The sequence below is a fragment of the Dermacentor silvarum genome, chromosome 6, assembly GCF_013339745.2.
Source record: "Dermacentor silvarum isolate Dsil-2018 chromosome 6, BIME_Dsil_1.4, whole genome shotgun sequence".
Taxonomy (NCBI): domain Eukaryota; kingdom Metazoa; phylum Arthropoda; class Arachnida; order Ixodida; family Ixodidae; genus Dermacentor; species Dermacentor silvarum.
In genome coordinates, this window is record NC_051159.1 from 99,308,351 (window position 1) to 99,318,845 (window position 10,495).

At 39.9% G+C, this 10,495-nt stretch overlaps 1 protein-coding gene across 1 annotated transcript in view; it reads left to right on the forward strand.

Moving 5' to 3' along the window:
• LOC119455762 (polyamine-transporting ATPase 13A3-like) overlaps positions 1–10,235 on the forward strand; it is a 41,010-nt gene extending 30,775 nt beyond the window's left edge. The window contains 9 exon segments of the mRNA XM_037717220.2: positions 1,120–1,272; positions 2,139–2,235; positions 3,053–3,125; positions 3,218–3,368; positions 5,615–5,769; positions 5,866–5,954; positions 8,608–8,691; positions 8,782–8,941; positions 9,869–10,235. Coding sequence (XP_037573148.1) covers positions 1,120–1,272; positions 2,139–2,235; positions 3,053–3,125; positions 3,218–3,368; positions 5,615–5,769; positions 5,866–5,954; positions 8,608–8,691; positions 8,782–8,941; positions 9,869–10,056 — 1,150 coding nt within the window. The 3' untranslated portion in view covers positions 10,057–10,235.
• Positions 10,236–10,495: the final 260 nt, after the last annotated feature.

The window sequence follows — 10,495 nt, forward strand, 5'->3', positions numbered from 1 at the left end:
CAATCCTGGAGGTAGCATTATCAAAGGTGTGGGTGGGCTGATCCTGATACCAGCGCACAATGTGTGTCTTCAAAAGACACACATTTCTTTTTATGATGTTTTCTGTTATGTATATATGTGCTTCCCACATCATCAGCCGCATTTTGTCTTGATGGTTCCCTGTTTTCCTCCATAACTGTCACTAGTACTACCGTTGTCTATTCCTTACTTTGACCACCTTCTCCACCACATAGATAAATTGGGAAGCTAGTTACACTGAATGGGCAGCCACGAAAATGGCAATTGGGGACAACCCGCAAAATTCTGGCATGCCTTTAATGTAAATTCAATGCAGATCAGGGCAGCTAAGTTTGCAGCAACCAGGTGTACTACATTGCTTGGTATTCATGAACTGGCAGCCAACACTACTATTGGGACATTTTTAGAAAATTGGGACGTTCCTCTTTAGACAGCTGCACATGCGATAGCTGTACATTAGTGTATGCACTTGTGAAACACTCTAGTGTAGGCTGTGAGATTTTGTCTGGACAACTTTTTATTTATTTGTTCATTTACTGATATTCTTTGCTGTCTGAGCAGTTACAGGGTGAGAACGGCCAACTGAAACCCTCTCATAGTAACAACAACAGTGCGAAATGTGATGATAAAGCATGCAGAACACAATCTAATTGACACAGAGTTATTACATACAGTGTTAACACAATCCAATAAAAGTGCAGGGCATGGAACATTCATTACAGGTACTGTTATGTATCTATTTCTATGCGAAACAAAATTAACTTGGGTGCATATGGCAGTCCATACAACAGAATGCACTTAATCACTAAAGGATGCATATGCCATGCGAGACTTGCGAAAAGTAGACTTTAATAACGGTAATTAAAAAAAATATATATATATATATATATATATATATATATATATATATATATATATATATATATATATATATATATATATATATAAAGGCTAATTGGCCGTTCTTTGCAGTGGCTGAGTTACTTCCTTTGCAATAGGGTTCATACTATGTGTACGTTATGCTTCATTTTTCATCCAGCTTTCGTGCATTCCTACAGTCCTGCATTCATGTAATGTAACATATGTGCTGGCTGCTTTCAGGCACCAGGTTGGCATGTGTGGGGATGGTGCCAATGACTGTGGAGCGCTCAAGGCAGCTCATGCTGGTGTCTCCCTTTCCGTGGCTGAGGCATCCGTGGCGTCCCCTTTCACCGCTCAACGTCAAAACATCCAGTGCATGATTGATGTGATAAGGTGAGGACACTTGATTCATGTGCCAGCTCTGTTCTCACATTTTTGATGTTTATAATACTAATGAGGAAGAAAAAGATGTTTATAAGATTGGCTATTCATCTTTTTATATTGATAGTGGAACTAGTGATAGCAATACGAGTAATGTTGTTGTGGTTGTGCAGTTTGGTACAACATCAGAGTAAGTCCTTTAGTTGAATTGTGATGCTTTCTTATGGTTTCATTGAAGAGTTCTTGCTTGTCTGCTCTAGTGAAACTGTGTACAGTAAACTAGATAAGAAACGGCGAAACCTGTTACCATATGTAAAATTTGGCATTCAAACACCTGTACATATGCTGCCTTGAGCACTATGCATTTAATAAAGAATGACAGTCTCTTTTATCTAAATATATTGCGCTTACTAAGACAGTTAGAGTGCATGGTAAGAATTATATGTCCGAATTTTAAGGAGGGTGGGGCACTACTGCAATCATTTGGTATATTACTGTAATCATGGGTGCAACTCTTATCATCTTTCGGGTGTATGATGTAGCAACAGTGCTTGACATGAGTATTTGGAAAGCTTTCTAACAGAAACACAATTGATAGTGCAAAGACAGCACACTATTCCAGCTGACAGTATTTCCATGTAGACTAGTAAATTTTAATGAGTGAGCTAGCAAGAACAAATTCATAGATTCCAGCTTTCCGTTCAGTACCATTACAAGCAAGCCTGGACAGGATCACCACATGCACATGGTAGCATGATTCCATGTTGTACAACAAGCTTCCATCTACGTCTTTATGCTGTTTTTTTTTTTTTCTTAAAATTAACTGCTTTCTTTGTATGTTTTCTTGGCGATGTCTTTATTCTTTTCAATGCTCGTAGGGAAGGCCGGGCAACACTTGCTGCAACATTTGGAGCCTTCCGTTACATGGTCTGCTACTGTTTCGTGCTTCTGGTGGGAGCGCTCTTTTTATTTTGGGTGAGCGGAGGTTTACGAATGCACCTTTGATAAATGCACCTCTTCACCGTTGCTGAGTTTTCTGTAATAAGGGGCAATGGCAGCACATGAGTAACACAAGGACCGTTGACTATAAGCAAAAGCAAGAAAAAGAACTGCATAAAAACAAATGCTGTGCCGAGTTCCAGCATATGTAAAATACATGAAAGGTATATGTATATAGGATAACAAATGAAATAAACAAGCCAAATTAGAATAAAAAGAAGCAGCAAATCAACATAATAACGTGGTAAATCAGATTATATGGAGACAAGTGCGAAGCTTGGTGCTTCCTTTCTTTCGATGCACAAAGGCCCTCAGTTCGGACCCAAACAACTGTGAAACCTAGTTGATAAGTTCCCAGTTCGTACAATTTCCAGGTTTTGCAAAGCCGGAATAGAGGACATTGGAAATATTCCACTCAGATCACATGTTTCCTCAATAATACCTTTCTCCTGCTTCTTTTTTAACGTATCAAACATGCTCTGCTGTGCCACTCAGGGGCAAAGTTTTGAAAGCTTTCTGCTGTGAGCAGATCTCAGGACTGTGGATAACAGCAAAGAAGCCAAAAGTATGTGTATGCATGCAGAAACCTTACCTACATGTATTGGTACTGTGCATCATATAGTGCCCCCTTTGTTAACAATATAGTTCATCATATAGCACCCCATTGTTAACAATAGGTCACATTCTTTTGAATAAAACTTATAGTGCCTAATAATAGGAACAGCTTGTAGTTAAATAAGTGCCTAATAGTTTAACACCTTTTACATACAAATTTAAATTTGCTTTGTTTTAGGATGGACAAAAGCCATCTGAAGGAGCTTACGTTTTCATTGATGTATTCATCAGTCTTGTTCCCCCTATGATATGTGAGTACTTGTTATGAATGTTGCTGTACATAATACTGAATTCAATTAACATTGTTGGTTTGATGGGACCACTTTTATTTTTACTCTTCTAGTTGGAACTACTGGACCATATCCTGTGCTCACCAGTAGAGCTCCTCCTAAAAGCATTTCAAATATTGTATCAATCTTTTCCATATTATCGTTTGTGATCATACAAACTGGATTTCACACCGTGGCTTACATCTTCTGCATTCAGCAGCCATGGTAAGCACGTATTGCAGTAATCTAGGTAATCATTATGTGAACTGTGGTTATGATGACCATTTAAGTATTTCAATTATTTGAATGTGTTTGGTTATGCAGTGTAATTTTTCATGTGTTCACATACAAGTTAAGGATTGCATGCAGTGCTGTTTGGCAGTTTTAAGTATTGCTCACAGCCAGTGTTGTGGAATGGGCGCCTCCGTTTTATTGCAATGCCATTCCCAGGAATTAGAACTTGCCGGAATTCCTTTCCTTCCAATTCCTTGGAATGAAAATACTTAGTCCATTCTGACTCTGGGAATGGCCGGGCAGCTCAATTCCATTCTTCTAATTCCTCAATGGAGGAAAGGCATCTTCATAGTTTTATCGAGTTACTGATGAACGCACCATAAAGCTGATGTCATCAGACGCGTTAAGAACTGCAAAAATATGCAAAACACTTTACCAAGGTCGAGGGATAGTAGCTTGGTGACATATCTCGGTCAGTACAACCACCCTACTAATTCCCATAGGGGTAGTTCTCCCACTACCTATAGTATTTGCATGGTCATCATGTTTTAAGGCTTGTGATGTTTTAATATTGTTTAAGCTTAAATGTGTTAATGCTAAAATGACGACATACCATATTCTTATGCGGACAAAACTAGTGTTCAAGAAGACCTTATATTCACTAAGCAGTTTTGTCACGCATCTGGAGCAGCTGTGAATATGGAGAAAACTAAGATTTGGTTTTTGGGCAACAGAACCCTCCAGATCTGCTGGTATTAGTTGGAACAGTGCACCGCTCGAGCACCTTGCCCTGCCTTTGCATCAAATATGAAACACTGGGCCGCACTGCACATCAGCACTCACGCATGTCAAGCAAGTACGATGTGAGACGGCACACAAGCTGGTATACGAAAGTTTACAGTGAACACAAACATCGCGCCAGCGTCAATACGCATCACAACTTAGAGAAGCGCTTTTTCGAATATGCGTCCTAGTCGCCGACAGCGACGGAAGCAAAAACAAAGAAGTGAAGGTTGTGGAGACAGCAGGTGGCCAGGGCGAAGGCGCCACCGAGGTGAAAAAAAAAAAAGAAGAAGCACAAGGCATAAGGGGGAAGGGGGGGGGGGGGGTAGTACGCTGCCGCCGTAGTGTTCCAAGGGCATAGAGCCGCGGTTACACGAAGAATCGAGACAAACCTTGGAGCAACTCAGTCTATAAGGACAGAATTGTAGTAGGCGCGTCGCTTATAAATGTGCCATGCTTGTAATCAGCCAAGCCATTGTAAAAATATTGCTTTATGGTTAAATTCGACGCCCTGACTTACTAATGTTTGAACGTGGTCTGGTTGGTTCTTCGGCATATTTTGACAAAAAACAGCGCGTAGACAAAAAAGCACTCTATTTTCGGAAAAAGGTGTAATTCCATTCCCATTCCATTCCGGGCAAAAGGCACTTAATTTCATTCCCGTTCCATGCGAAAACACCCGTGTACTTTGATTTAGGTGCACATTAAAGAACCCCAGGTGGTCCAAATTTCCGGAGTCCTCCACTATGGCATGCCTCATAATCAGATCGTGGTTTTGGCACGTAAAACCCCATAATTTTTTTTTCATTTCCATTCCGTTCCGGCGTCGCGAAAATGTGGAATGATTCCGGGGTCATTCCAATTCCGGAGTGGTAACTCCGCAACACTGCTCACAGCAAGTAGGACTTGCATTATTGGACTTCAGTGAACATTAGTGAACATGTACCAGTGAACTTGAGTTTACTCTAGTGAAGTTAAGCACTAATGAATGAATTAATTAATGCTTGTATTTGTCTCAGTCAATTAGATATTGACCCCAGACCAAAACCTGTAGGAGAGTCGCTTGAGGACCTTGAGCCAAGTGCCAAGGCTACCCTCATGGCAGGTCTAACCACTGGTTTATTTTGATGGTCTATGGTTTTCTTGTTGCACATGCTGTGGAACACCTCTCAGTGTTGATTTCTTCATGTTGTGGTGAGAAAATATGCAGTGAAGGAAAGCTTCGTCAATCCTATTCCTCAGTGACAGGAGTGTCTCCAACTATATTTGTCTATTATTCGGCTGAGTATCAATGCGCAACTACTCGCAGCCTTCACAACCTATGGTGGTCTTCTGAAACTTGCTCTGTAATTAGTCTAATTATTCCACTTTGCATTTATACATTGTGTATTTTGCGCGGCAACTGGGACAAATGCAAAAAAGAAAATAAATGGTGGTGCCACTGTCTCTTGCAGGTACAAGCCTTTTGTATTTAACAAGGACTTGGTGCACAAACCACCACAGTCTTACGTGGCCACTGCAGTTTTGAGCGTGAACTGCATGTCCTATGTGATTGCTGCAGTTATTTTCTCTCCTGGTCCCCCCTTCAGGAAAAGCATCATATCAAACAGTATGCAAGTTGTTTGTTACTTTGCCCTGTACTGTAGGCACGTATGCTCAGCAAAAAAAAATTATAATAATTTAGTGTTTCTTTCTTTGTTTTCAGAAATGTACCTAATGGTTGTTGCAATGGAATTTGCTGTTGTGTCGTATATCATATTGTATCCAGCAGAGTTCATACGAAAGTATGTTAATGTAAGTGAAACACTTCAGATATTGCTGCAGTGCCTGCTATCACATTGTTTGGAGTTCCCTCCAAAATGCTGGGACTTTTGTCGTGATTGTACTGTCTCATTTTTCAAATCAATTGCTCCAATATTCATTATACAAATTTGTCCTATTATGACCAATTCTCTGAACATCTGGATAAGATTTTCTTTACTACTACCAGCAAAAAATATTTTTCCTTTGATAATTGATGGATTGTAAAACTCGGCCATCTGGCAGTCAGCCCATGAAGAGAGAGAGAGAGAGAGAATGAAAGGCAGAAAATTAACTATACCTTGTGCAACTTGCTACCCTACTCAGTTCATGAACTTTTCTGAAGCACGAATACACATTGAGATAACCATTGCATAATAATTTAGTCCTGAAAATAATCTCAATCATGTGCGTATACTGAGAAGAATTCTGGTGCCAAGTAGTGCTAGTGTTGCAAAAGAAACAAGCAAAGGTTTATTAGTAGATATTGTCACATTTAAAGCTTAAGAGGAAGACTTAGCACAGGGCAAACTCTGATGCCGTTTACTCAAATACATGCAAAACACAGAAATGCTTTTATGAGGCAGCCTCTGGATCGATTTGAATTGGTGAATTGGTGAATTGGTGCATTTAAGAGAGAAAGTTAAATTGTAGTGATTGTAGGAAGCAGAATTTTTACACAGGCCATGGTGTTTGTTTTTTGTTAATTGCCAAATATTGGTAAGTTAATATAATATTAGAAGCACGAAGTTTACAAACCCATCACTCTGCACCAGAAACAGATATTGCAGTTTTATAAACTGCATCCATTCGAGCATCAAAAGCGGACAAATTTGATATATGAATTTGCAGCTTACGTGATTTTGTTACAATGCTCTTGAGGGTTTTGCAAAAGTCCCACTCACATATTAGCAATATATTTCAGAGAGGTGTATGGATACATCAATTTTGTGTGCTTTAGATGTATTATTAAGGTCAGTTTATGGAGTTCTGATATCGTGCGTCATTGCTGAGTTACGAAGTTGTGAACTGGATAATTTTGCTTTTTAAAATTTTGCAATATTCAGCAATGAGGTCTGTTAGAAAAGTATCAGACCTTTGGCCGAAGAAAAAAAACTGGCGTAACTGGAGCATTGGAAACCTAATCACTCTCAAAGTAGTCTCCTTGGGACTCCACACACTTCTCCCAGCAGTGCTGCCATTGTTGGAAGCATTCTGAGAAGGCCTTTTTCGGAATGGAGTTTAGCTCAGTTGTTGTTGCAGCCATAATGTCCTCTCTTGTCTGAAATCGCGCTCCTTTCAATGGCCTCTTGAATTTGAGAAACAGCCAGAAGCCAGACAGGAGCCTCGTTTTTCACCAAAAAAGTCTGAATCAAGTGCGAGGAATGTGCAGGAGCATTGTCATGATGGATGCGCCAATTTCCTGTTGACCAGAACTCCGGTCTCTTGTGCTGCACAGCATCACGTAGGTGACGGAGGACATCCCTGTAGTACTCTTTGGTGATTGTTCGACCCTGATGTGCGTAATCGTGGTGTACCACACCGCGGGAGAAGAAAGTAGTCAGCATCACTTTGACGTTGCTGTGCACTTGGCGAGCCTTCTTTGGTCTTGGTGACATGGAATGCTTCCACTGTGATGACTGGGATTTGGTTTCCGGGTCGTACCCATACACCCAAGACTCGTCACCAGCGATTATGGTGTTCATGAAGTCGGGGTCACTGTTTGTGGGCAAAAGTTGAGCAACAGCCTATCTTGTTCCTGTCTAGCAGCGTGTGTCTCTCTAAGATCAATTGTTATTGACTGTCCCAAAGAAACTACACAATATTTAGACATCCATTGGTTCTGCGGGGTATTCCTAGATAACTGTAGTAAGCAGACTTACTTTATTATCATAAATTTGAGGGCACTGTATGTGTGCGGCACATTTATGAATTTATCTCACATTTATTGATTTTCTGGAAATTTTTATAACTTGTGACCGAAAGTAGCGATTCTGTTTCCTGTAATTGCTATAATTTAGCTTTCTCACTTAAATGCAACACATTTTATTTAAATTGATTCAACAGCTGTCTAATGAAAAGCATTCCTGCATTTCACATGTATTTGAATGAGATTGGAGTAGGCCCTGGGCTAAAGCTTCTTCCTGATGGCCTTTTTTTAGCAGCATTGGTGCAGTGGTATGCTCGGGAAGGCTTATAAATGTGGACTTCAGTTTTTAAAAGCAGGCTGCGTGGTTAATACTGCCTCAACACACAGTGATAAGATAGCTACGAAATTGGACTGTGTATTTTACAGGTGCAAACAAATATCTTTGAGAAGCACTTCGTACTAGTTGAATTCGGTTCAGTGCATAGTGTGCGACTGTGTCATAAACTCTGGTTTCGGTCGGCTGTATCCATGGTGTCAGAGCACCGCATGTGTACATTGAGTGAGGCATCTCAAGGTGAAAAACATGTCCAACTTTACTGTGTGCTCTACTTTCAGATTTTTAAACTAGAGCAGCGTTGCTCTCGCAAATGTAGAAGCTTTGCTTAAATTGATATCCACAAGCATGGGATACACTTTTTTTTTTTTTTCAGTTTTCTGTAACGTGTAGCCTGTTGACATGAAAAACCCTTAAGATTGTCCTTGCTCTCTTTCTTACAGTTTTTGGAGGCCCCACAGTATGAGTTCCATGCATTTCTTTTCGTACTCTCTCTGCTGAATTTTATTTTTTCATATTTATGGGAGGTAAGCTTTTGTCATGTTCCTTCTTGCATAACGATACTGCAGGCAGTTTTCCAAAAAATATAGCATACACATTCATGCCATGTTTTTCAGGTTTTCTTGGTTCAACAGTTTCTATTTAACTTTGTCATGCCACGACTTCGTAACTGGAGGGGACCTTGTCGCCCGTATGAGAAGTTGGAACGGGACCTCATGGCCGATCCTTCGTGGCCACCTGTCAGCACTGCTGTTAGCTCCGAGGACGGGCCTCTTTGTGAGTAGTGTGGCAACTGCATTCATTGTTCACTGATGAACACTTTGTTCATTATCTTTCAGGCCATAATATACTTTATGCTGTCAGTAACTGAGAAAACACTGTAGGCCATTGTAGGTAGTGAAGCTAGCTTCCTACAGCAAATGTGTGTAAGCTAGCGGATGCATGCGTAAGCTTTTAAACATTCTGTGGGAATTCTCAAGAGATGTGATGTAAGAGAGCTTTAGAAATAGGGCACCCAAAGTTAGGGGACACGAACCGCCAGGCATGCAAAAGAACACTAAGAGAGTACAAAAGAATGCAAAAGGCCTACAATATGGTGTTCGGGCTTTTGTAATTGCTAAGCTACTTGGGTATGCTATTTCTAAACTCTGTATGGTTTACAAGGCTTAAGCTTAATTTTATATAAACAAAATCTTGAATTCAAGACTGTCCCTGGGTATGCATTTTTCTCTTTTGTTACCCACTTTAATTGTGACAATTTCTCTGTGGAGCCAGCATTATTGTAACATAAAGAACACATCTGTGATCCACATACTTCTTTTGCCAAGCAGTGCAAATTTTAACATTGCCCCGGGCATTTCTCTCATAGATATCGGAATGCAGAACAGGTTTGTGTGGCTGTTTATAGAACTGTGCTTTACGATTTGATGTCCTCCAAGCTAACTGCACTTCAAAGCACTTTCAAGCTTGGCTGAGCCTTTATTCCAACGTGCACCGCTTCCCATTACAAAATGAATTTGATTGATTGATCGATCGATTGATTGAAGTGAATTTCTTTGTTAATGGTGGACATATGCATTTCTCACATCACATCATACATGTTGCAAATTTCGATGCTTCAATATTGTATATAGTGCAACATGTGACAAGTCTACAGCACAGTGTGAATTCACAATGCTCACAGTGCAGATTATTTCATTCCAGCATCTCCTGACCATGACCCATCTTCAGAACTCCTGAACTTGCCCGCCAGTGGAAAACAAACAGCAAAAATGAAGTTTCAATCAGAAGATATTCATGAAATGAGCGTGATGGGTAGGCCCACACTCACATTCTCCACATTTCGCGGTAGCAGCAAGAAACGCAAGAATGAAGCTTTGAGGCATGAGTAATTATAACTGAAGACAACTGTGAAAAACCTCAAAGTGTGGTGCATATTAAAACAGCCATGTTAAGCGCAGGTCAAACAAAAAAAAATGCAATGCAGCACACAAAGACATTGTGATTCATATGTGACTGATAACTGACATTCACTTTTGTTCATGTGTAATAAAAATTGTTTTGATATGTTGACCAAGTGCCTCATTCTCATTTATACTTGCAGATCACATTACAGTGGAATCTCGTTGATACTATCTTCATGGGAAAAATAAAATAAAACGCATCATCTGAAAATCGTATTATCTGAAAATAATTGTATACAAGAAAAAATCGTATATAACGAAAAAAACATATTATCCAGAAAAACCTATTATGCAGAATCATATCAACGAGATTCCACTGTATATTCATTTGTATTATAAAAATACAGGTGTTAACTGTGCAGCTGAT